The sequence below is a fragment of the Typopeltis vanoorti genome, chromosome 23 (assembly GCF_054136105.1).
Source record: "Typopeltis vanoorti isolate ZY-2024b chromosome 23, IOZ_Tvanoo_1.0, whole genome shotgun sequence".
NCBI lineage: Eukaryota > Metazoa > Arthropoda > Arachnida > Uropygi > Thelyphonidae > Typopeltis > Typopeltis vanoorti.
In genome coordinates this window covers 24,496,236-24,523,203 of record NC_143571.1, presented here as the reverse complement: position 1 = coordinate 24,523,203, position 26,968 = coordinate 24,496,236, and the positions used below count along the sequence as shown (strand labels likewise).

At 36.5% G+C, this 26,968-nt stretch overlaps 1 protein-coding gene across 3 annotated transcripts in view; it reads right to left on the bottom strand.

Moving 5' to 3' along the window:
- LOC150093696 (JNK-interacting protein 1-like) overlaps positions 1-26,968 on the bottom strand; it is a 308,320-nt gene that overhangs the window by 204,811 nt on the left and 76,541 nt on the right. For all 3 annotated transcript variants that reach the window (XM_090412576.1, XM_090412575.1, XM_090412577.1), the window contains one exon: positions 25,968-26,097. In XM_090412576.1, the coding sequence (XP_090268702.1) occupies positions 25,968-26,097 (130 nt within the window). The remainder of the gene's footprint in view (positions 1-25,967; positions 26,098-26,968) is intronic.

Sequence of the window (26,968 nt, the reverse complement as noted above, 5' to 3'; positions counted from 1 at the left end):
TGTAGTACACATTATTCAGAGCCAGGAAGAATATCTTACTTCCTGACTCTGAAGTAAGATATTCTGAATTTAACGAAGTATAGGTACTCTTACCTCATGCAGTTCAATTTTTGTTAATTTTTGTACTGGCAAAAAAGTTTCTTCTACTGCTTTATCTAAGTTGCTAAATTCCGTCTCCTATTCCAGTAGAAATAACAAATAGATCCAGCATCCTATTATAAAACAGATGAAATTTTCAATCAGCATTTCCTCGAACATTCCTATAGAACATCAAACACAATATCTTCTTTTATTTATCAACACTTATTGACAGTCTCCCACTTTAAAAAGTTCTCTTTTCTTCCCGAACACTCTCTCGTTTTTTGCCATTAGAAATATCATATGCCATAAGAAATTTTTTTACACCAAAGTGCATAATTTTATACTAACACTAAACTGACAGCTCTCATCATTAGCTCATAGTTCCAGCCTACTCAAATCATTCTGTAAGTGCAGTATATATATATCAGTAGCATCCCTGATTGCCCAGCCTATCTTTGCATCATCAGCAAACAAATGAACATCTCCTGTCAGGTCCTTCTCAATATCATTAATGTAATGATTAATTAATAAAATATAATTGCTTATATTTTATAATATTATGTAACATTATAAAATATAAGCAAATTGTTCAAATATGATCTCCCTTTAGTAAACCTATGCTGTTCTATGCTAAGTATAGCTTATCGTTCAACCCATTTCTGTATGCAAATTCTTACCAACTTCTCTACAATATCTTCACCACCACCACTCCAGAAATACTAATAGGTCAGTAGTTAAACAAATCAATTTCACACCATCCTTATACAACAGAACTATCATATATTCTTTCCATTCCTGTGGGATCTTCTATGAGCTGAGACTAAAGTAATGCAAACACGTGAAGAACCTAGCCAGTTTGACTGAACATTCCTTTAGCACATGTGCTGATATCGCACCTGTCCCTATTGGCAAATTCTCATTCAAGTTTAAGAAACTGCTCTCATGTACCTTCTCATGCAGCTCTACACAAGGTTGACAAATCTTAGTAAGCACTCATTATCTGAACAATCTCATCAGGTTCTGACACACATAGGTACTTATGTCAGAAGCTGTGTCTGCATTCACTAAAGTTATTCTTCCACACTTATTATTTCTTTTACTTGTAACAGAATGATAAAATTTATATATTTCATAACTTTTCTCACCGTTATTCTCATGATATTCCTTCTACATTATTATCTTCTTTTTGAACTCTTGGGTAACATTCCAATACTGCATCATTTGAGCATCTTTTCAAAGCCTCCCATTAACTCCTGATACTCTTCATTAGTAAATGATACCATGGTCTGAATAATTTCCAGGATTGTACGAGCATGTTCAGCAAGTAACCTGTCCTAATTGAAACATCCATATACTAATCTACTTCCTGATCACCAACACCAGCTGGTGGCAAAATAGTCACAATCGTAACTGAAATCCTTTCTGACACTATGATCAAATGTTAGACTATGACCTTGGGTAACTGCTTTCACATGCTGCCTGAGAAAATTGTCTGACAACATCTAAATAAATTCATAAATTCTCCTTCATCCTTGTGAGTTTTCTCTGCTACACAATCAATGTTTGAATAATTTAAGTCATTCCTACTGATTACTGGTTTATTAGTCATTTCTACTGATTACTGGTTTATTAGTCATTTCTACTGATTACTGGTTTATTAGTCATTTCTACTGATTACTGGAATATAGATAGATCAGGATAATCTGGAGATGCATTTCATCATTCCCAACAGAACAAATAGGTCTGTGACAACAATCGACCATATTTTTCATCCTGTTAGCCTTCACTTCCCAGACATAGCCTCAAATTCACTGAAACACAGGGCATTATCATTATTGTTGTTCAGGCATCTCCACGGAGTCCTAAGACTCATCATGGGGAGACTCGAATAATAAACACAATATCTACTATAACTTTTTTTGTAGATAAACTTATACATTGGTTACACTTGACTTTACATTTTTCAGGAAATGACAGCGTATACTAAAATATTAATTAAAAAACTTTAATTAATACCTTCCTATATTTTGGCAATGTTACATTGTCTGGGAACATAAAACTATTGCTTGTTATTAGTGCACACAGGCACTAACAACAAGCAAATGAGGCTGAAGAAGGCAACTGAAGTTGGTTCCTAAAGTCCTAAAAGTGCCCCCTAGCAGGCTAAATTGGGTTGTCGTGGATGTTGAGCTGATGTTCTTAAGATGCAAGCTTTCCAAATTTGGGGTGAAGAAGACAGAAGATCACAGAATCCAGTTCACAGGCACTAACAACAAGCAAACGAGACTGAAGAAGGCAACTGAAGTTGGTCCTGAAGTCCTAAAAGTGCCCCCTAGCAGGCTAAATTGGGTTGTCGTGGATGTTGAGCTGATGTTCTTAAGATGCAAGCTTTCCAAATTTTTCCAAGCTTTCCTAGAAAAAGGAAAAAAACAACAATAGTCTCCCTTTCCTAGACACTCTGATTACATGTCAGCATGATGGATTCTGGCTTTCTCTGTTTACAGAAAACCAACCCATACAGATAGATACATTCACCAGCAATCACTACCCCCCCCCAACAACAATATGGGATTATAAAAACCCATATAACAGGGCTAAATTAATCTGTTCGGATAACAATGCCCTAACTACTGAACTTAACCATATCCTTAACACCTTCTTGGCCAATGGCTAAAACCCCAAAAAAATCCAGAAAATATTAAACCCAGTTAATCACACACCCCCTCCTCCCCTTATAACAGAGATTACACTAAATCAGGGATGGCCAACCTATGGTAATTGCACCAAAAGTGGCACATTAGATGATTAGAAGTGGCACATTGGACCTCAATTATAATGAAAAAGTAAACCTATTTATGCAAAACATATTAACCAAAAACTGATTTGTAGAAAAAAAACTAAAACTTAGTAATTATTTTTAGCGATTTTATTGGTTCGAGAACATCTTTCGCACATTCACTTGTTTGATCCTAAGGAGCCAAGCGTTAGCAACAGCTGTGCATCACAGGTGTTCATCAGTCAGTTTACAATTGATATTCATGTGCTGCAGAGTTGTGCTTTGTTTGTCCTTTGTAACCATTTGCAGTTTTGTACTTTTTCGAAAATTAAGCCTTGTTTTTACATTCCACATCACGGTGAAAAAGAAAATGAGCAAAAGAAAAACAGAGCAGCTTAGCTGAATTCAATGAACAGTGGGAAAATGTGTTTTTATTTATACCGAATCCATCAGGAAAACCGTTGTGGATTGTTTGTGAAAACACTTTCTCACATAATAAAAGACATAATCTGAGTAACTGAAAAATTTTTGTCTTTTCTTTAGCTTTGGAAGAATCTGCTGACATGTGTAATGTAGCCCAGTTCATCATTTTTATAAGAAGAATTGATGATAATTTTAAAGTTTTTGATGAACTTAGAGGTCTTGAATCACTTCATGGAAAAACAAGAAAATCAGACATATTTCAGAAAGTAAAATTGTGCCTAGAAAATCTAGAAGTAGATTCTAGGCACAATTTTAAAATTGTGCCTAGAATTTTAAAATTTTAAAATTTTAAAATTCTAGAATTTTAAAAACATCCTAAAAAAATATGACCTGACTACCTGTTACAAACCATATAAGAATTGGCATCCCTTATCCACTCCACCAAAGACCAGCCACTTCCCCTAGACCTACCTGGAGTGTCCCAGGTCCCTTGCAATAGTAAACTGTCCTACTACAGCCAAACAGGTAGGACAGCTAATATCAGGATATTCGAACACAAAGACTAAATCCGGTTTCACCAATACAGCCACTCAGGACTTGCTGACCATGCACTAGATACCCACTACAGAATACGCTGGAAGAAAGCCACCTTACTACACCGCAGCGAATATAAGTATGAAAGATTATTCCTGGAATCAGCCTCAGCTCTAAAAAACTTCCCAAACTTCAATAAATTTCAAGTGCATGAGACTGTCTCCAAATTTGGGAAGCTTGCATTCTAAGAACATCAGCCCAACAGCCAAGACAACCCAATTTTGCCTGCTAGGGGGCACCTTTAGGACTCTAGGACCAATTTCAGTTGTCTTCTTCAGCCTCATTTGCTTGTTGTTAGTGCCTGCATGCACATAACATAGTTTTATGTTCTTCCCAGAAGATGGCAATGTAACATTGCCAAAATATAGGAAGGTATTGATTAAAGTTTTTTAATTAATATTTTAGTATACGTTGTCATTTCCTGAAAAATTTAAAGTCATCTACTATACCTCTCCTTAAAGCTCTTAACAGACAAAGCACTCATAGCTAAACCTGACAACCCATTCCATTTATTCACACTTTCAATGCAAAAAATCTAGTTCTCACACTCTTACCCAACTTCCAGAGATAACCTCTCATCCTGTCCCACTAGCTAAGTGCTGAAATATTTCCTTTGTATTAATCCTATAAAATCCTTTAAGTAACTTAAATGTTTCCATTATCTCTCCCTTTTTTGCCTATCAACCAACTTTTACAACCCACAAACCCTCAATCTATCATCATAGGCATTCCACAGAATACTCATCATCCTGGTCACTTGCCTCAGGATCCTCTCCACCACTTCCTCATCCCGATGAAATTCAGGTGACCAGATCTGAGCATAGTAATCCAGATGTGGTTGTATCAAGGTTTTATAAAGAGGAATGATAACTCTCTTATCTCTGCTTGTTAATATGTTCTTCAATAACCAAGTAATCCTGTGAGCAACCCTGACTACTTCAGAAATATGTCCTCCAAACTTAGTTCTCTATCTACTGCTACTACCCTCAAATCCATGGCTTTATCAATTTCCTAGAATACAGTTCCCTCAATGTGGTACACAGCTTGTAATCTTTTTATCTCAAATGCATAATTTTACTCTTTTCCACATTAAATTGACATCCATTATGTTTTGCCCATACTATCAGCCTATTTAAATCATCTCTACAAGCTCTCTGAAGTAAGTGACAAGCACTCTAGTCACTTTTTCCTGAATTCTGTTCCTGCATATACTACTTTTTGGTATCTGTCCATCAGCCATCTTTTTATTATTATCATCAGTTTCATATCCATCTCCATTTCTTGCAGTTTGTGTAACAGGGCTCCACATGACATCCTGTTTAATGCCTTTGCCAAATCCAGCAGTATCATTGTGCAGCCATTCCTTTTATCCAACTCAGCTGTCTTTATTATAAAAAGTGTGATTACTAAGGCATGGCCAACCCTTCAAAAAAAAAGCCATGAGTCTCTCAGAGTATCATATTCTTATCAACCCATTACTGAATTCTCTTTATGACACTTTTCCATTAATTTTACCACCAATCCTGATATACTGATTGCTCTAAATCTGCTGCTCTCTTATGACTAAACAGCCTAATCAAAGGCACTGCCAGTAAATTTCTGTTCTTACATCAGTCCTTGTCACTTCTGCCATAACAATATCTTCACTTGGATGATCTCTTGCAAAGTGATCACCCAGTAACCCAACTATTTTATCCACTTTTGTCATCTCATGACCATCAGCACTCATTAAAGTTATTCTTCCATAGTCATTCTTCCTCCTACTTTCCACATAACTAAAGAAATCTTTGGAATTTCCTTTGGCCTGCTAAGCTAATTTCTTCTCATAATCTGATTTTACCTTCCATATCATGCTGGTCACCTTTCTCTATTATCCACAGAATTTTCTTTTTTTTTTCCTTTTTTTTTTGCAGCTCATGCTTAATTATACTACTCATCCATCTAACTCCTACATGATTTACCCCCTTCTGACCTTGGGTATACAGTTGGATATTGTTTCCTCCAGATATTCCTTGCACTCTGAAAAATTCTTTCCTTGCAGATCTTCATGCCAGGGTACTGCTTCCAACTACTTTCTAAGCATATCATAATCACCTGCCTTGTTGCAGTACTGAAATTTCCTCGCTACTATCTAAGTCAAGACCACATCACCCTCTACAATTAAAGGCAATGTAGCCACCTTAGTTATGTACAAGTCTTCTGATTCTACAACCAGATCCAACACTTTCATATCGCTGAGTCCCTTACATCACATGCTGCTTCAAGTAATTATCCTCCAGTAAGTGTATAAATTCCATGTCCTTCTTGCTATTTAATCTTTCTTCCTTCCTTCCAGTCTATGTTTCCACTGTTGAAGTCCTCCATAATAATTACTCAACTTGCACTCATTGTACTAATCTGTTGATGCACGTCTTCCACATCACCCCTGGCACCTCCTGGTCTATAGCAGCAATCAATTTTATATTTTGAACAAGTGATCTCAATCTCACACCAGATTGCCTCATAAAAACTGCCATTTGCCCAGCTGACTCCTACTCTTGGGGTACTGATGTTAGCAGACTGCAATCAGTCTGCTAACATCAGTACCCCACTTGCTGTCCTGTCTACTCTATAATGCTGAAAATACTAAATCCATTACATTCTATCCCTGTAATTACTTCATCATCTGCTGTTAGCCAATCACTAATGCCTATTACTTCTAGCAATGTTGCACTAACTAATGCCAAAACCTCCTACCTCTTATTTCTGATACTTCTATTGTTATCATATAGAAACTGTAGCATCCCTTAACCCTACAACTACCTTCATATCTAGGCTAAAATCATTAGGAAACCAGATTAACTCTAAGAGCCAGATTTCACTAATGCCAATAATCTTAGGCCAAAACATATTCACCAGAGCAATGACCTCAACCCCTTGTTCCTGATGCTCCTAGTATTTATATATAGATATAACAAGTTACCTCTTGTAAGTTAAAAATGCCAAGAAATTATATTCTTGGTTTAATCCTTTATCCAAGTGTAAGTAAACAAACTTTACACATGAAGTTTCTTCATGACTGGGCTACTTGTACAAGGATTGTTTGAAAAGTTTGGTAAATTTCCAATAGACAGCAACACAATTCGTTCATTCATACCAATGTTGACATGTATCATCTTTTTCATGACCCTGGCAAATATTAGCTACGTGCGACACGCAGTCCTCATTTGGCAAATATTTAAAATGACCATGTTCGCATTTGTCATAAAACTAGAGAAAAACGAGTTTAGTGCACCGATAAAACACTTTTATTTGAAGAAGTGGAAGGCTGTGCAGATCAAAGCCAAGTTAGATGCAATTCATGGGGGCTCTGCACCAGCATTAAAGACTATTTATTTTTGGATAAATGAGTTTAAATGTGGTTGTAAGTCCATCAAATATGAAGCACACTCCCCGGATGCCTGACTGAAGTCACTATGAAGAAAATGATTGACAAAATCCACGGTATCATTATGGAAGACCGCCAAGTGAAAGTACTTGAGATTGCTGCGATTGTAGCCTTCTCGACTGAATGGGTGTATAATAATATCCTGCATGAAAAATTACACATGAAAAAGCCGTGTGCACGATGGGTGCCACGATTGTTGACTATCAATCAAAAATGCATGAGAAAAGACATTTCAACACAGTGTTTGGTGATGTTTAATCGCAATTCGCAGGTTTTTTTGCATCGATCTGTGACTGTAGACGAAGCTTGGATCCACCAAGCAGCAGTCAAAACAGTGGACAATGCCCATTGAAAGAGCACAGAAAAAAAGCAAAGACTGTTTTTTGGGATTCCCAAGGAATTATCATGATAGACTATTTGAAAAAGGGTCAGACAATAAGAGGAGGCTATTAGGCATCATTGTTGGACTGTTTAAAAGAAGAACTGAAGAAAAAACGGCAAAGATTGGCGCATAAAAAATTGCTCTTTCATCAAGATAATGCACTGTTCCACACATTGGCCATCGCAATGGCAAAATTGCACGAATTGAGGTTCGAAATGGTTCCACATCCACCGTATTCTCCGACTTGGCCCCCATGTGACTACTTCTTGTTCCCAAACTTAAAAATTTAGCTTAGTGGGAAAAAATTTTCTTCAAACGAGGATGTCATCAAGGCTGTCAATGACCATTTTGCACAATGTGACAAATCCAACTTTTAGATGGGATGGAAAAATTGGAAACTCGCTGGACAAAATGTGCAGACCTCGATGGAGACTATGATGAGAAATAAAGGTGATTTTTTCAAAAAAAATGCGTTTTAACTTATTTTTTTACCAAACTTTTCAAACAACTCTCGTATATAGAGGCTATTGACTTCACTCACTTGCCTTAGTATCCCATAATGCAAAGCACACATACTTTTGGGTATATGCTAAGTATTATGGGAAGAGTCACTACCCAGACCAGTTTTGAAAGCAACCCGATTGTAAAGAAATTTCACATGCAAACTTTGTTTGCTTACACTTGGATAAAGAATTAAACCAAGAATATAATTTCTTGGAATTTTTAACTTCAATTGAAAGATTCAAATGAAAAAAATTTTGACATATATCTCTAATATAGAGTAATTTAAGAATAAGGTGATACATCTTTTCACTACTTGTATATGGGAAATATATGACTTCTGCATTACTTCAACCTTGGAATCTCTTCTGGGTCTGGCTCCCAATGATGTTTGTCTTTGGGTTTGCTTGCTTCCTGGGAGTAGAGAGGCTCTATTCGGTGGCAGATTTTTGCTGTCACTGAGTGGAGCGATGAGTTTAGTAGTGACCCTTTAGGGTTACTCAGTGAGATTTAGGATGATCTTGTAGATCACTCAGAGTTTTTGGAGAGTTATCCCTGCACTTTAGCATACCTCAAAAAAGGATAAACAGGTCTGGGGTAGTGATCCTATCCATAATTCAAAGCATTATGGGATAGTAAGGCAAGTCAGTCCGCGCGGTTAGCCTAGTGGCTTTGCGCTTCGCAACCATATGCCTGGGGAAGGAGTGTCCTAGGTTCGATTCCCGTCCACGACGTGAGGAGCTTAAGGATCTTCCTCAGCCATAGCCAAGTTAGCCGGTCTTGGGCGTTGACAGCAGGGTTTATTCCGCCAGTTTATCCGGGGTTTTTCATCCCGCAAGTAGGCAAACCTGCCCCGTGAACACACAGGTTACAGTCATAAATACTTACGGCAAGGAAGGCAATGGGAAACCACCTTGCTCATAATCATCTCTCCCGAGAATGGTAGCATTTAGCTACCCTCCCGTGGCCGTATGGCAGACGGGAACCAGAAGAAGAAGAAGGCAAGTCAAGGTTATCAGCCTGTATATACAAGTAGCCCAGTCATAAATAAATTTCAAGCACAAATTTTGTTTGCTTACAACTTGGATAAAGGATTAAACCAAGAATACAATTTTTTGGCATCTTTAACTCATAGTTTAACCAAGTGAAAAAACTTTCAACAAGTTACCTCCTGACTTTTTAGTATATTTACATCTGCAGTCTGATTGGCCCAGCTGGGCAACTTTCTCTTTCCCATCCACACATATACAGATGTGAAAAGTCCAAACCCAAGGCGTACAGGTCCATCCCTTTACCCGATTCATAACCACATTTATTCACATGAACATCATTATCACACATGCAATCCTCAGAACTTACATGCACACACAATTCTCACTACTCTTCTCATGATGATCTAGTTTTCCTGACTCTATGCATTAGGTCTCACCCCAATTAATTTCTTCAGATTATGCTTCTGATGATCCATTCAAATGTGGGCCATCCCTCTTACATGTCTTTCCTGCCATGAAACTCACTACAAATATCTAAAAACTCATATCCATTTCTACTATGCTGCTTACGCATTGAATCACTTGCTATCATGCCCCTCTCTTAACTCAATACTATATCACCTCAGCAATAGACTCACAATTTTCACTTTCTTGCTATTCTTTCTAACTTCTTCCATCAATCCTTTCTTATCTTCTCTCATACTGTATTTATCACTACTTAAGCCATTAGTTCCTATGAGTACTACAATCTCTTATTTTCTCTTCTGTTTCTCTATTATTAATAAAAGTAGTTTTCGAAGAAGTGGGGGAGGAAGAATGAAGACCCCAATGGCTGTCCCTTCTGTTTGTAGAAACTGCCTTCCCACACAAAATAGCCTGAGTTCATGGTGAACTTAAACAAGGCTGGAATATTGGGAGGAAATTGTGCCTGAACAAGGTCCAGAGGTATCCTTCAGATGAACATTAGTGAATAGAGAAGAGACGAGGAGACATCAAAACTGACCATTCATCAGTGTGTTGGTATGTTGAGTTTTCTACACTCTCATTAATGTGGGCAGTTTTTTTTTTTTTTTTTTTTTTTTTTTGAGGAGGTGTTACCAACATATTGGGTGAACACTAACTGGTTTGTATGTGGTTGAATCAATGACATCCACAATAGGGAATAATGACATTCTGTTTCTGGATTTCAGGCAGCCCATATATTGAGGAAGGAGAGGGGCTGGAATTGTACAGTTTCAGTTTATTTGTAATTTCCACAGGCCAAGAAGTATCCTTTTTAAGATAAGCCTGTGAAGGACTCTGATCTGTGTGTCTGTAGGATCATGGTCCAATAAATAGAGTATGGTCCAAATTTCATCCCTGCTTGAGAAACACTCTACTTGATACATAGAGTGTTCCTTGAGCAGGGATGAGATTTGTGCATATAATCTGTTGGGTAAGGACTAGAGTGGCATTTCCCTTATCTGCTTTTCGAATTATAATTCTTTTGTTATTCTTCATTTCAGCTAGTGCTTCACATTCCTTGCAGGAGTGGTTGTTTCTTGTGATTTTGCTTGTGTTAGGACATTCACCACATCCAACCTGATGTCATCTGTCAAACGGGTATGAAGGCTGCGAGTTCCTCATTCAAACTGAATCGTATTTTTTTTAGGTGCAATAATGTAGTTATGGCCGCGATTGAGTGTGATAATAGCTTCTAGCTTGAGCATGATGGATGAGAGCCTTATTATATTCTTTTCCAGTGGCTGTTGAGCTTAAAAGTAGGCTTTTTTTTTTAGTAGTTTTTCAAATGTACTGATGTGCTGATTTTCTACTTTTTGGAATTCTTTGGTAGCTGAAGCGTCAGAGCCTTCTGAAAGTCCAGAGATCAGAATTCAGGATAATAGTGAGCTCCTCTTTCAGAACATAAATAGTTTGGTTAGGTCAGAGAGCAGAATGCACATGGTATCAACCTGTTCATGCAGAAGAGCAAAGCTAGCATGCTTATGTATCCATATAGCCTTTGGTGAATTGAAGTGGTATTTTAATTTTACGGAGTTAGGGACGTTATCCCAGCAACATTTTAGAAAGGCTAACCTGTCTAGAAAGTTTCAGTTTTAACTTGTCATGAACGCTGTGGAATATCTGTGGAAAGTAATTTTGGCAGAAAGGATTATATGTTGGTCATCCATAATGGTATTATTTAAGGAAATTAATAACATACAGTACACTATCTATTAATCTGAAATATTTTTAATTACTACTTTCAACATTTTGGCAAAGTTCAAATTGCTATCTTCAGGCAAACAAAGAACAAATCGATATGTGCATGCAGGCACCATAGGGTAAGAAAGACTGAACTAGAAACAAGAAAGTTAAGTCGGAAGTCCTAAAATAGAGCCCTTAAATGGGCTGGAATAGGTCTTCATATTTGAAAGACTGTATCAGAAAGACTGAATTAGAAATAGATGGGACAGCCATGAGGTCTACACTTTCTTACCCCCCCTCCTGGCAAACTACTTCATAGAAACCTTTTAAAACACAGCCTTAACCTCTGCCCCCAGATAGACCAACAATTTCGTTTTGCTATGTGTTCTCCATTTCGCCACATGGCTATGAGGCTTAATACTTTCCTCTCTCTCTCAAGTACTCTGCAATTGAGCAGGTTCTTTTAGTAGCAGAAACTTTCCTTCTACTCTCTTCTCTTCTGAGCTTTCTCTGTCAAGGTTTTTTGTACCTGCCTCCATTCAGCATGTCATCTAGCATTGTTTTCCTTACTCTTCCTCTGGGTCTTTTTCCGTCTATTCTTCCTTCGATGGCATCTCTGATGATTCCATTCCTTCTCAGAATATGTCTGATCCAGTTTCCCAGGCTTCTTTTTATCCTCCTTAACAGACTTCTTTCTTCTTCTACTCTATTTAAGACCTCTTCATTAGTTATTTTATCTGTCCATTTCATTTTTTCCATTCTTCTCCAAATCCACATCTCAAAGCTTTCCAAAATCTTAATTTCTACTTTCTTCAATGTCCAAGTTTCAGCTGCATAGAGGGCAACTCCACACATAACATTTTATTAGTCTTTTCTTTCGGTTTCTATCCATTTTACTTCTGAATAAATTCAATTTTCTATTAAAGGAATCTCTTCCATCGCTATTCTTGCTTTTATGTCACTTTTACATTTTCCATCAGCTAATAACACTTCCTAGACATTTAAATATCTTTACTTGATTCAATTTTTCCCCATTTATTCTGATATCCATATTTGCCTCTTTCCTTGCTATTTTCATTGCCTCTGTTTTTCTTATGTAAATTTTCATTCCATAATTGATACAGGATTCCAGTAATCTGTTAAAAAGATGTTGTAGTTCTGTTTCAGTATTTGATTATAATGCCATGTCATCTGCATATCTTATTGCAAATATCTGTCTACCTCCAATCTTTATTCTTTCTTCTGAATTCTCCAGTGCTTCTTTAAACACTGCTTCAGAATACATGTTAAACAAAATTGGTGACAGAGAACAGCCTTGTCTTACTTCTCATCCAATGATACCTGGTTCTGTTGTACCATATATGTCTCTCACCATGGCAGTTTATCCCATATATAGTGAAATAATTAGCCTTCTGTCTTTCCAATCTATACCAATCTTCTCCATTACTTCCACCATCTTATCCCATTTTATAAAGTCAAAAGCTTTTTCAAAATCTATATAACAGATATTAACTTCTTTATTCACTTCCAGACTGCTTCACTTACTATTCTTAACAGTCCAATTGCATCTCTTGTTCCCCTACCCTTCCTGAAACCAAACTGATCTTCCCCAAGAAATTCTTCCACTTTAGATGCAATTCTTCGTGTTAAGATTCTCATAAGTATTTTTGATGTATGGGAATTGAGACTTTTTGCTCTAAGATCCTTGCAGTTTTCACTGCATTACTTTTCTTTGGTATAGATATAAATATTAAGGTCATAAAATCTTTTGGTAGTTGTCCTTTGTTGTAAATTAAATTTATTATTTTCGTTATTCCTTCAGTTCCTTTCTTCTGAAGTTGTTTCAGAAATTCTGCAGGTATTTCATCTATTCCTTCTGTCTTTCCACATTTTAGTTCTTTAATGGCCATTTCTACTTCTGTCTTCAAAATCCCTGGGCCTAGGTCATTTTCATTTACCTTCTTTATATCTTCTAATGGCAACTCATTTGGTCTATTTTCCTGGTCATATAGATCTTCAATGTATTCCTTCCATCTCATTAGGATTTTATCTTCTTCAGTTATGATTTCTCCATTCTTATTTTCTATGCCTCTAGCTCGAATTCCATTTCTCTTGTGATTCATGTTTCTTTCTTTTTCACCTTGGAGAAAGAACAGTCTTCCCTTCTTAGACACTTTAATTAAAAACAAATAGATCCTCAGTTTACAGAAAAAACTACCCATAAAGACAAATAGATTCAATAACAGAAACTCTCCCCCAACCTCAACAGTATGGAATCATTAAAATCATCAAAACTCATTAGCCCTGCTAATAATGCCTCTCCACACAACTTGAACACATTCACAAAAGATCATCATCATATTCTTGCCATGTACCCTAAAGGGGTGTACAGGATATGATAGCACTACATGAAAAATTTACATTATTACTAACTTCCTATCTACAATTTTCCTCCAAATTAGTCTGTTACTTGTCAAGACTATAACATTATCAGATCTTATATTTCTATCATCTAAGGAACTTTGTATGGTATCAATCCACCTATATCTTGGTCTTCCTCTGTGTTGTTTTCCTGCCAACCTGGCAGAGATCACTTGTTTTGCTAATCTTTCCTCGCCTATTCTGTTTAAATGACCATACCACCTTAGATTAGCTCTGCTAACGCATTCCTGGATGCTGACAATGTCAAGTTCTTTCCTAATATCCTCATTTTTAATATGATATTGCCATTGATGCCATCTGTTCATGCCTCTAATCTTTCTCAGGATAGCTGTGGCCTCTAGTCTTTGGTCAAGTGTTTTACTTCTGACCAGCTCTCAGATCCATAAGTTAAAATTGGTTTCAACACTGTCTTGTATACAGCTAATTTAGTGTTCCGACTAATTCTCTCTTATTCCATATTAGGGAAACAAAACACACGTGTTAAAAAGATTATTTTACTGATTAATAATAAAATAACTTTACATTTCGACCCCTGTATTGAGGTCATCTTCAGAAGGATACATTCAGAAGTATAAGAACAAGCTACATGCTGTTGCACTCTATACAAGTAAATTACATCTACGTTGTTAACTAATCTTTTTTCTTAGCCTGCCCTCTAGTGGGAAAAAAAAAAAAAAACCACTTCACTAGGTCTTGTATTGAGATTTTTCTTTGTGGTTGCTATGAAAGTTGTAGATGGGTCCTCTACATTCTTGGAATTGTTAGATCATCATTTTTATTCAGATTCGGATCATGTTTGAGCATTTCACATGTTTCCTTGAATTTCCACTCAAACCAGGTTTTGGTGCGGTGTAGGGACTTGGTACCTTTCCAGTCAATTCTGTGGTATGTTTGGAGTGCGTGGTCAGAAAGGCCGGTTTTTCCAAAATGGAGGTATTTTATGTGACGTTTGTGTTCATCCTTTCTGATTGGGATGGTTTGTCCTGTTTCCCTTATGTACGGTATGTTACATGTGCAATCTATTTTGTAAACCCCTGGGTGGGCTAAGTGTGGCAGGGGATCCTAGGAAGAATTGAGTAGGTATCTTAATTTTGTCGGGGGTTGGAAGGTGGTTTTGATGTTGTATTTGTGTAGTGTTCTGTCTATGTTTTCTGAAATGCCTCTAACATATGGTATATCAATAGCATTCTTGAAATCTTTTTTTGTTATTAATGGTATCTTTGTGGAGGATCTTGTGAATGGTTTTTATACTGTATCCATTTTCTATAAAGGTATGTTTGATAGTCTCATATTCATGGTTAAGAGCTTGTTACAAATGGTTTGAGCTCTGTGTTTAAGGGTGCTTATAACCCCTAGTTTTTGTGTTGGGTGGTGATAGGAAGTTTTGTGTATGTACTGGCCTGTGTATGTAGGTTTGCGGTAAACTGAGAAGGAGAGACAGCCTGAAGGAAGACGTGTGACAAGTGTGTCTAGGAACGGAAGAGAGTTGTTTTTTTCTATTTCAATGGTGAATTGGATGCGTTTGTGTTGTTTGTTCAGGTGACTAAGGAATGTATCTAGTGCTTGGCGGCCGTGGGGCCAAATGGCAAAAATATCGTCGACGTATCTGAGCCAAATTTTGGGATTTAGGCACGCCGATTCTAGAGCTCGTTGCTCAAAATCTTCCATATAAAAGTTCGCTATTGGGGTGGAGAGCCCATGGCGGTACCTTCTTTTTGAAGGTAAAAATTGTTTTGCCACACGAAATATCCGGAGCAGAGTACGTGGGCAAAGAGGGCCGTGATGTCGTGTGGAAATATGTTCTGTAGGAGTAGGATAGTATCATTGATTGGGACACTGGTGAAAAGGGAAGTTATGTCAAAGCTGACTAATAGATCTTGGTCATTGAGTGTAATATTTTTAATTTTGTTTATGAATTGTTGTGTATTTTTTATGTAGGAAGGGGAATGACCAACCAATTCATTGAGTGTGGCCGCTAATTTTTTGGCTAAGAGTAATTCGGACTGTCAATTCCTTCCACAATAGGACGTAATGGCATGTTTGTTTTGTGTACTTTTGGTAGGCCATAAATTCTGGGTGTGCGGGCATACTGCGGTATTAATTTTTTGATTGTTTCTTCTGGCTACGTGTTAACGGATTTAAGCAGTTCGGTAGTTTTCTTTTTGTTACGTTGCGTGGGGTTGTAATTTACCATTTGGTAGGTGTCGTGGTCCGATACCAGGGGGTTATAAGCACCCTTAAACATAGAGCTCAAACCTCATGGTTTGAGCTCTGTGTTTAAGGGTGCTTGTGCTCTTAACTTCATGTGTTTTGAGCTTGTGTTTGAGATCTTAACTTCATGGTTAAGAGCTGAACAAGCTCTTAACCATGAATATGAGACCATCAAACATACCTTAATAAAAAATGGATACAGTATAAAAACCATTCACAAGATCCTCCACAAAGATACCACTAATAACAAAAAAGATTTCAAGAATGCTATTGCTATACCATATGTTAGAGGCATTTCAGAAAAAATAGACAGAACACTACACAAATACAACATCAAAACCACCTTCAAACCCCCGACAAAATTAAGACACCTACTCAATTCTTCCAAGGATCCCCTGCCACACTTAGCCCACCCAGGGGTTTACAAAATAGATTGCACATGTAACATACCGTACATAGGGGAAAACAGGACGAACCATCCCAATCAGAAAGGATGAACACAAACGTCACATAAAATACCTCCATTTTGGAAAAACCGGCCTTTCTGACCACGCACACCAAACATACCACAGAATTGACTGGAAAGGTACCAAGTCCCTACACCACACCCAAACCTGGTTTGAGTGGAAATTCAAGGAAGCATGTAAAATGCTCAAACATGATCCAAATCTGAATAAAAATGATGGTCTAACAATTCCAAGAATGTGGAGGACCCATCTAGAACCTTCATAGCAACCACAAAGAAAAATCTCAATACAAGACTAGTGAAATGTTTTTTTTTTTTCCCCTTGAACATTCAATAGCAACCTGTACAAATCCAGAAGATAATTGTAATATAACTGTATAATTCCAGAAGAATCCTAGTACATGAGGACTTTAGCAGAGTTTATTGTAGTTTTTATTTTATTTTTGTTTATTTTATTTTAATTTTAATTTTCTTAATTTTATTTTATTTTTTATTTTTATTTATTTATTTTTTTTTTTTTAATTTTTTTTTTCCACTAGAGGGCAGGCTAAGAAAAATGATTAGTTAACAATGTAGATGTAATTTACTTGTATAGAGTGACAACATGTAGCTTGTTCTTATACTTCTGAATGTATCCTTCTGAAGATGACCTCAATACAGGGGTCGAAACGTAAAGTTATTATTTTATTATTAATCAGTAAAATAATCTTTTTAACACGTGTGTTTTGTTTCCCTAATTTAATTAATATGAATGCTGATCACCGTGTAACCTTAAAAGAAAAAAAATATCTATTACAACAGTTATTCAATTTAGTCAAGGAATCTTGCAGACTTGTAGCGGATTTATTTAGAAGTATATAACATCATCCACATAAAGCAACAAACTGAGATTAACATCTCCAATTTTGATATCATTTTAAATACCACTTTCCTTCATAATGTGATCCATATAGATAATGAATAACAGAGGGGATAATGTACATCCTTGTCAAACACCAGATTTAACATTAAACCATCTTCCTGTACTTCCTTCAATTCTAACTGCTGACTTACAACTTGAATAAAGACTAAGTATTGCTTGATATAATATGACACCACACAACTGTAGCGTATTGAATAGCTTCTCTCTTGGCACCTTGTCACATGCCTTTTCCAGATCGACAAAACTTAAATATAGATCTTTGTTGTATTCTCATGCTTTCTCAACTATTTGTCGTAAAATGAAGATCTGATCTTGAAAGTCTCTATTTGGCCTGAATCCATCTTGTTCTTCACCAAGCTTTTCTTCCACAATTCTTCTCCACTGTTTATCAAGTATACTTGCATAAATCTTACCAGGAATACTCAGTAATGAAATACCTCTGTAATTCTCACATTCAGTTTTATTTCCCTTTATATATATGGGTACTATGAGAGCTCTTTTCCAATCATCGGGAATTCGTTCCTCTGTCCAGGCTTTCTGAACTATGCAGGGCAACCACCATAAGACTTTTATACCTCCATACTTGATCATTTCTGGTCGAATATCATCTACTACTACTGCTGCCTTTCCACATTTCAGGCTTTTGAAGGTGTTTTCTACTTCAAGTATGGATACATATTCCTGACTGCATGCCTGTTCAGTGTTTTTTATCACTGTGCTGTCATCACTGCTTGTTCCATTTAGCAAATTTTTCAAAGTAATTACTCCATACTTCAAGGATATCTTTTTCTACTGTTTTCATGCCACCTTTATCATCTCTAATTCCTTTTACAGCACTCTTTCCTCCATTTCTGTGCTTCTTCAACAACTTCCAGAATATCTTGCCAACTTCTTGATATTCATTTTCTATGTTCTTGCCAAAGTCCTCCCATGACTTTTGTTTAGCTAGTTTTACACAGTATTTAGCTTTCTTACATTTGTCTCTGAATTCTCTAAGAGCACAAGTTGACTTATTTGCCACAACCTTTTGATATGCTTTCTTCTTTTCCTTCACTGTCTCTTTAACTTCCTGTGTCCACCATGGAGTTCTGATTTTTATATCCTTGCAGACAACCTCACTACATGCCTCTGGCTGAATCAATCAGTGTTTTCTATTTATTAATTTTATCCTGCTCAAAACTAAATGGTGATCATTACAATTTCAAATCCTCTGTACATTCCGGTGTCCTGCACCAGGTAGATAATATCACTATCAACAATAACATAGTCAATGAAACTTTTCTTATTCCTTGTCTGTTCTCTCCATGTGAATTTGTGCACATTTTTATGTTGGAACATGGTATTAGTAATAACCAGTCCATGTCCTGCACAGAAATCCAACAAGTATTTGCCATTATTATTTGCTTTGCTGTTTTCTGCAAATTTTCCCAAAATATTTTTGATGTCTGACAATCATTTCCTACTCTGCTATTTAGATCCCCAACAAGGATCAACTTTTCCTTATTCATTGTGTCAGTTGCTTTTTCTAAAGCATCAAAAAATTCCTCCACTTCTACCTTTCAAGAACCTTCTGTGGGACCATAGGCACAAATAAGTCTCATTGTCCAATTCCCCATCCTCATATTTGCCCACATCACTCTACTTGAGACTGCCTGCCATTCAAGAAGATTAGCCTCATATTTAGTGCTGAATACTATGGCTACTCCTTCTTTTCCTTGATTGTCATTGCCTCAATATAACATTTTGTATTTATTCCTCAGAAAGAGCTCACCAGTTTTTGTTTTTTTTTTGTTTCAGTCACCCCTATTATGTCGATCTGGTACTTATCTAATTCCTCAGCTAGCTCCATTTCTTTGCCATTCAGGCTTCTTATGTTGATAGTACCAATCTTTAACTCTGGTGATGTTGAGTTGGGGTGTGTTTTCAGATTTGTTCCAGTAGGCTGACTTTTCGCTGTTCGCCCTGGTTCCCTGGCGTAAACAACGGGGGCCTCGTTTAACCGGGCGATGCCACAGCCAGCATGACTATCATATCCTGAACACCCCTTGCGGGTATATATCAGGAATTTGATGATGTGCTGTCACTGATTGTTTCATTTAGTAATTTTTCGAAGCAATTACTCCATACTTCAATGGATATCTTTTTCTCCAATTTTCATGTCACTTTTATGATCTCTGATTCCTTTTACAGCCCTCTTTCTTCCATTTCTGAGCTTCTTCAACACCCTTCAGAATATCTTTTCACCATCTTGATATTTATTTTCTATGTTCTTACCAAAGTCTTCCCATGATTTTTGTTCAGCTATAAATTTAGTTTAATCCTTTATCCAAGTGTAAGAAAACAAAGTTTGCGCCTGAAGTATCTTCGGGACTGAGGCAACTCATGGTAAAGGTAGACCAATCTCTCATCACTCCTTGTCTTAGCATCTCCCATAATACAAAACACATCTCCTTGCAGACATGTATAATGCTATGCATCAAGGGAAAGGCCACTACCCAGACTGGTTTCGACCTTTATTGAGGTCTCATCAGTTTTGTTTAGCTAGTTTTACACAGTGTTTACCTTTCTTACATTTTCTCTGTATTCTCTATGAGCACAAGCTGACTTGATTGCCAGGAACTTTTGATACTTTCTTCTTTTCCTTCACTGCCTCTTTAACTTAGCGTGTCCACCACGGAGTTCTGATTTTTCTATCCTTGCAGACAACCTCACCACATGCCTCTCTTGCTGAATCAATCAATGTTTTCTTCAGAACCTTCCCCTGAATCTCCAAGGTTTGGTTCCTGTTCTCAAACTCTTTCATATTTTCTTGAATAATGTTTGTATATTTCAGTCTAAAGTTCACATCTGATAGCTGCTCAACTTTTATTTGCTTTAAAACTTTCTTATATGTTCTTCTTTTTAATATAAAATTCAATTTTATCTTGCTCAAGACTAAATGGTAACCACTTCCAATTTACAAATTTACAAATGTACAAATCCTCTGTACACTCTAGTGTCCTGCACCAGAGAGAAAACATCACCATCAACAATAACATAGTCAATGAGACTTTTCTTATTCCTCACTTCTTCTCTCCATGTGAATTTGTTATTTTGTAATTTGGTGTTAGTAATAACTAATTCATGTCCTTAGCAGAAATCCAACAGGTATTTGTCTTTATTATTAGCTTTGCTCTTTTCTCCAAATTTTCCCAAAAATATTTTTTCATGTATGACAATCATTTCTCACTTCTGCTGTTTAGATTCCCAACAAGGACCAACTTTTCATTTTTCATTTTGTCAGTTGCTTTCTCTAAAGCCTCAAAAAATTCCTCCACTTCTACCTTAGTAGAACCCTCTGTGGGACCATAGGCACAAATAAGTCTCATTGTCCAGTTCCCCATTCTAATATTTGCCCACATCACTCTACTTGAGACTGCATGCCATTCGAGAAGATTAGACTCATATTTAGTGTTGAATACTATGGCTACTCCATCTTTACCTTGATTGTCGTTGCCTGAATATAACATTTCGTATTTATTATTCAGCAAGATCTAACGTGTTTGTCTTTTTTGTTTCGGTCACTCCTATTATGTCGATCTGATACTTTTCCAATTCCTCTAGCTCCATTTCTTTGCCATTCCGACTTCTTATGGTGACAATATTGATCTTGAACTCTAGTTAAGTTGGGGTGTGTCACAGGATTTGTTCCAGTAGCTGACTTTTCACTGTTCACCCTGGTTCCCAGGCGAAAACTATGGGGCATTGTTTAACCGGGCGACCCCAGCCAGTGTGCAATTCTGTCATGTTGTACCATCATTTCATATTGTGGTTTAAGCCAATAAGAATACAATTTGGTTAACTAAGTCCCAAACTGCCAGCCCATCCTCGTTCGTTCAGTATCCAGGTAGATACCTAATAGGGTGCACCATGAGAAGATGAGTATTGGATAGTAGGTCAGAAGCCCTGGTCGGTTTTCCACATTCCTTTATAGGCTATGTGGATGTCTCCTCTGATTTATACAGCTTTGACCCTTAAGCATCTGGGAAGAACTAATGCCAAAAACTTCAGCCCAACAGCTAAGAACATCCATCCACCCAGCTGAAGGCACTATTTTAGGACTTCAGACTTTATTTTTCATTCTGCTTCAGTTATACTCAGTGGTGAGCTATAAGGGGCTCACGCGAGCTCTTTGTTAAATTTTTCTCCAATTTGCGAGCCCCTTCTTCTTCTTGTTTAATAACCTTTCAGAACTAGAAAATACCACCGCGGAATGTATACATGCTACTATAATTGCTACTTTAAATTCATATGGATTTTCTGATAACCATTTAAAAAATCATCTCACTGCATTTTGTTCTGATGGAGCTAGTGTAATGTTAGGAAGCAAATCAGGTGTTGCAATCAAACTTCTACAAAGATTTCCCAACATTGTGATTTGGCATTGCATAGCTCATCGTTTACAACTAGCATTAGATGATTCGATAAAAAAACATTAAAGAAATAAATCATTTTGAAATATTTATGGATAAATTATATGCTTTTTATCATCAATCACCAAAAAATCAACGAGAATTAAATACAACTGCATAAGGCCTTGGTATCGAAATTTTAAAGATCGGCTGTGTGTTTGGACTACGATGGGCAGCTTGCAGTTTACGAACGGTTCTTGCTGTATGGAGAAATTACCCAGCGTTATGCAAGCATTTCGCATCAAACAATTAATATAAGGCCTTTTTTACACCGACTTCTCAATTTGGAATTTTTAAAAGATCTAGCATTAATGATTGATATCCTACAGGAATTATCATATCTGTCAGAAGCTCTACAAAGTCGCAACATAAGTATTATAAGGGCTAAGTTTGCAGAGTTTTTTTTTTTTTTTTTTTTCTCGACAATGCGAGCCCTTTGTTAAAATTTCCATAGCTCATCACTGGTTATACTTACCCTATGTGGTGCTTGCATGCACATATCAATTTGTTCTTTGTTCCTTGAAGATTGTAATTTGACTTTGCCCAAATACTGAAAGAATTAAGTTTTTTTTCCTCATTTTTTATTATTCGTGTTGGATTCCCCCCCCCCCCAAATCCTTGACCACTCCTTCGGACTGGTTGAGCCCTCCTAATGAGCGATTAAGAATGCATTTTTGACTGTCGCAGTGTTCATGGGGCCTTTTTTGCCTGTTCTGAGAGATGAAAAACCTGGGTTTCTGGGTGAAAAAAACCCCTCTTTTTCCATATGGGATCGGCTAACTCACCTTTAGTCAAAAGAGACCAGATAAAGGTTCCTCATGTCATAGACTGGAATCGAACCCTGGTCTTTCCAACCAAAGGGCTTCGTCTATACCAACTGAGCCACGGAGGCTATTTTTCTCATTAATATATAGTATACATTGTCAATTTCATTAAATAATACCATTATAGATAAACAAGGTAAAAGCCTTTCCACCAGAATCACAACCCAAACAAATGCTGTGTAATTTTCTTGATGCCAAAGGGTGTGCCAACTTTTTATTAAATTACTCTGGATTTAGAGAAAGATGTTGAAAGTTTATTTTTCACTTGGTCAGACTATAATAAATTTAGTTTAATCCTTTATCCAAGTGTGTGCAAACAAAGTTTGCACCTGAAAGTATCTTCAGGACTGGGGTAAGGTGGTATAACACCGGGCAACTCATTGCAAAGGTGGAGCAAGCTATCAACACTCCTATCTCAGTATCTCCCATAATGCAAAACACATCTCCTTGCGGATATGTATAATGTTATGCATTAAGGGAAGGGCCACTACCCAGACTAGTTTCGACCTTTATTGAGGTTTCTTCGGTGGGAGCCAGGCCCAAGTGGAGATACCAGGCAGAAGCATTAGCAAGGTCATCTCCTCCTATAGGAGCTGCCAAACGGTGTGCCACCTTTTTATTAAATTACTCTGGATTTAGAGAAAGATGTTAAAAGTTTATTTTTCACTAGTCTGGGTAGTGGCCCTTCCCTTAATGCATAACATTATACATATCTGCAAGGAGATGTGTTTTGCATTATGGGAGATATTGAGATAGGAGTGTTGGTAGCTTGCTCCACCTTTGCAAGGAGTTTCCAGTGTTGTACCACTTTACCCCAGTCCTGAAGATACTTTCAGACGCAAACTTTGTTTGCACACACTTGGATAAAGGATTAAACTAAATTTATTATAGTCTGACCAAGTGAAAAATAAACTTTCAACATACAATGTTCCTTTTTAAATACATATATAATAAATCTAACAGATAAGCTTAGGTGTTGACGGTTATTCATAACTTAAGTTTTTAATGGTATTAACAACACCAAACAATTTAATCAAAAGATGTTTTATTAACTGCTTATATTTCGCTGAATTTCAAATCGACATCATCAGAGTACAACAGTGTGTTGTACTCCGACATCATCAGAGTACAACACACTTGTACATGCAACAGTGAGTAAGTAATACAATAATAGATCTTTTGTACAATGCAGTGTACAAAAGATCTAAAGTCCTATTTATGGAGCTCTCTAATGTTGGAAAAAATAAATTAATTAAAAAATTAGAAAAATTATTACAGCTATGTGGAAGTTGCTCTTAGGATGACAGTCTCCCAAATTTTTGGCAAATTAATGCAACCATAGTTGTTCAGGTTAGGAGAATTCTTCAAAGTCATTGCTGACTCAAAAAATAATCCTTCAGATCTGTAACAACTCCTAAATAGCACATTTGTTTTCTTCCAACTAATCCTGTGTGAAGGAGCATCCAAAGGGTGGTCTGCCAGTCCAGACTTGCTATAGTAGCAAATGTATTTTTTATGTTCTTCCAGGCAGATGTTAGCTGATTTTCTTGTTTGTCCATAGTAGGCCAAGTCACAGTTACAGGGAACTTCATACACTCCTGGGTATGCTAAAGGGTGAAGTTTATCCTTATTACTAACCTACATGAGCAGATCAGAGTTGCTAGTTTTATATGCAGTTTGAAAGTAGTGCGAAGGCCATGTTTCATCAGTACTTTGGCTATCATTTCTGATGTACCTCTGACATAGGGAATAGAGATGGTCATGTTGTGTTCCTGTGTGTTAGGGGAGGGAGGAGTAATGGGGCTGTGTAGTATTTTATCTGTTTTGTAGGGATTGTAGCCAATGGCACAGAAAGTATGGTTCCTTTTTAAACAAAAACTATGATTCACTTTGGCTTGATTCAAAAATCCTATACTCAGGATAAGAAGCTAAGATTATCTGTAGCCATTAGACTTCAACCAACAGTGGCAATAAATACAACATGTCAATGCAAACACAATTTAATAAATATAAGAAAATTAGAAAATCATGCAAAGATGAATCCAGGATTGTTTCTGTCTTAACACAGATGTAATAGTGGTGAATGTGTGTAACTTCAGTAACAGAGTGCAACCAGTTTGCTCTACTTATTTGCACAGTTCATGTAGGTTGAATCAAAGCATATTAAGTGACTGATGATAACATAAAAAATTTGCTACATATAATTTCCTTTTTATGGAAAGAGAGTGTTAAATCATGCAATATCATCTTTGTCTGCAAATCATATTTAGTGAGTGTAATGATACATTAGCTTTTAGACATGTTGTAATAGGTTTCACGGTATAAGAACACAGATGGTTAAGAAAATAACTATTTATTAACTTAAAAGCTACATGTCTGATGAACACATAAGTCTATCCATGCGTATTAGCTTTTAGAAGTAAATGTTAGGGCCTAGAAGACAATTTGCAGAGTAGAGAACTGCATACTGCAGTCAGCAATGAAACAGCTGCCACTGCTGTATGAATGGCAACTATCCATGATGTGGCACAAGAAGTGAGCAATAGTACTCAAAATGTAAATGAAATTCTGCATAATTGGATGTGAGCAATGTTTTCTGTAATCCCACTGTGAAGCAAAAAAGTGATAATATACTAAAACTCCAGAAGTATAGTGATATATGTTAAATCATCACTGTGGCTGAAACATGGATACTCTATTTCAATCCAAAGACTTAGACCAAAACACTGGCAGTAATCAAATGATTCTCACACCACTTTCCCAAAGGCAACACACCAGTCCAAGACTAATCTACATTCCTAACCGGTATCCTGGATGGACAATAAACAAATCCTGAAAAGTTAATGGTGTTAACATATTTTTGTAACCACAAAAATTTGTTTTAAAGTTGGGAAGAGAAATGCAGGCCTGTGTTAGATTTTGAGAACATTCTCTCAGGCTGTTCTTGAAATCTTTAAATTTGCATCTTTATATGATAAAGAGGTTTTCTTCCATTACCTTTTATCTCACTGAGAAAATAGTCAATTTTTTTCTTTGGATTGTGATGAATTCCTATTATGAGCAATCAAGAAAAAAGTTTGATTAGATTAGATAGTTTCTAATTCCAAAATATCATGCCTCTTCCTATATTAATTTGAATGACTATCACTCACTATACCAGATAATACACCTTTAAAAATAAGTAAAAAAAATAATCACCTGTGGTAATCAAAAATTCCATTAAAAGATGTAATACTTCTTGAAATTTATAGAGATGAAACATGTTTCTTGATATATTTCAGTACATACCTCTTGAAGATGACTTTTACTGTTCCCATTACATAGCTCTTTTTCTGCAATACACGATTCGATATAGTTGTCAAGCTTAGAACTCTCCAAATTATCTTCTAGCATTAATGGATCAATACCATGGACAATTCTTTATCAACGAAAAGAATAAAAACTTATATGAAATATAAATACATGGAAAAAAAAGTTAGCTTTGCAATGAATATTAAAACAGAGATGGTAATGACATAGCAACTAAAAATATATAAATCTAAAACATTGCAGTTTTTACATCATCATCATCAAATTTCTGATATATATCCTCAAGGGGTGTACAGGATATGATAGTACTACATGCAAAATTACATCATTACTAACTTCCTACCTACAATTTTCCTCCAAATCAGTCTGTTACCTGTCAAGACTCCAACATTATCAGATCTTATATTTCTATCCTCTAAGGCACTTTTTACTGTGTCAATCCACCTATATCTTGGTCTTTCTCTGGTTCTTTTTCCTACCAACCTGGCAGAGAACACTTGTTTTGCTAATCTTTCCTCTCCCATTCTGTATAAGTTACCATACTTGAGATTAGCTCTGCTAACACATTCCTGGATGCTGACAATGTCAAGTTCTTTCCTAATATCCTTGTTTTTAATATGATATTGCCATTGATGCCATCTGTCCATGCCCCTAATCTTTCTCAGGACTCTCATGTCTGCAGTCTCTAGTCTTTGGTCAAGTGTTTTACTTCTGACACAGTTCTCAGATCAATAAGTTAAAATTACAGCTAATTTACTGTTTTGGCTAATTACTCTCTTATTCCATATAAATTAATTCAGTTAACTTCCTACCATACCAGCATTGTTGATTCTATTGTCCATTTCCATATTTAATTTACCATCTTCACTAAAAATCGTGCCTAAGTAGCTGAAATGTTTTACTTGTTCTATAGGTTCTCCATTCACAATGCAGTTGATATTTTCAATGTTTCTGCCTATTTTCATTGTCTCTGTCATTTT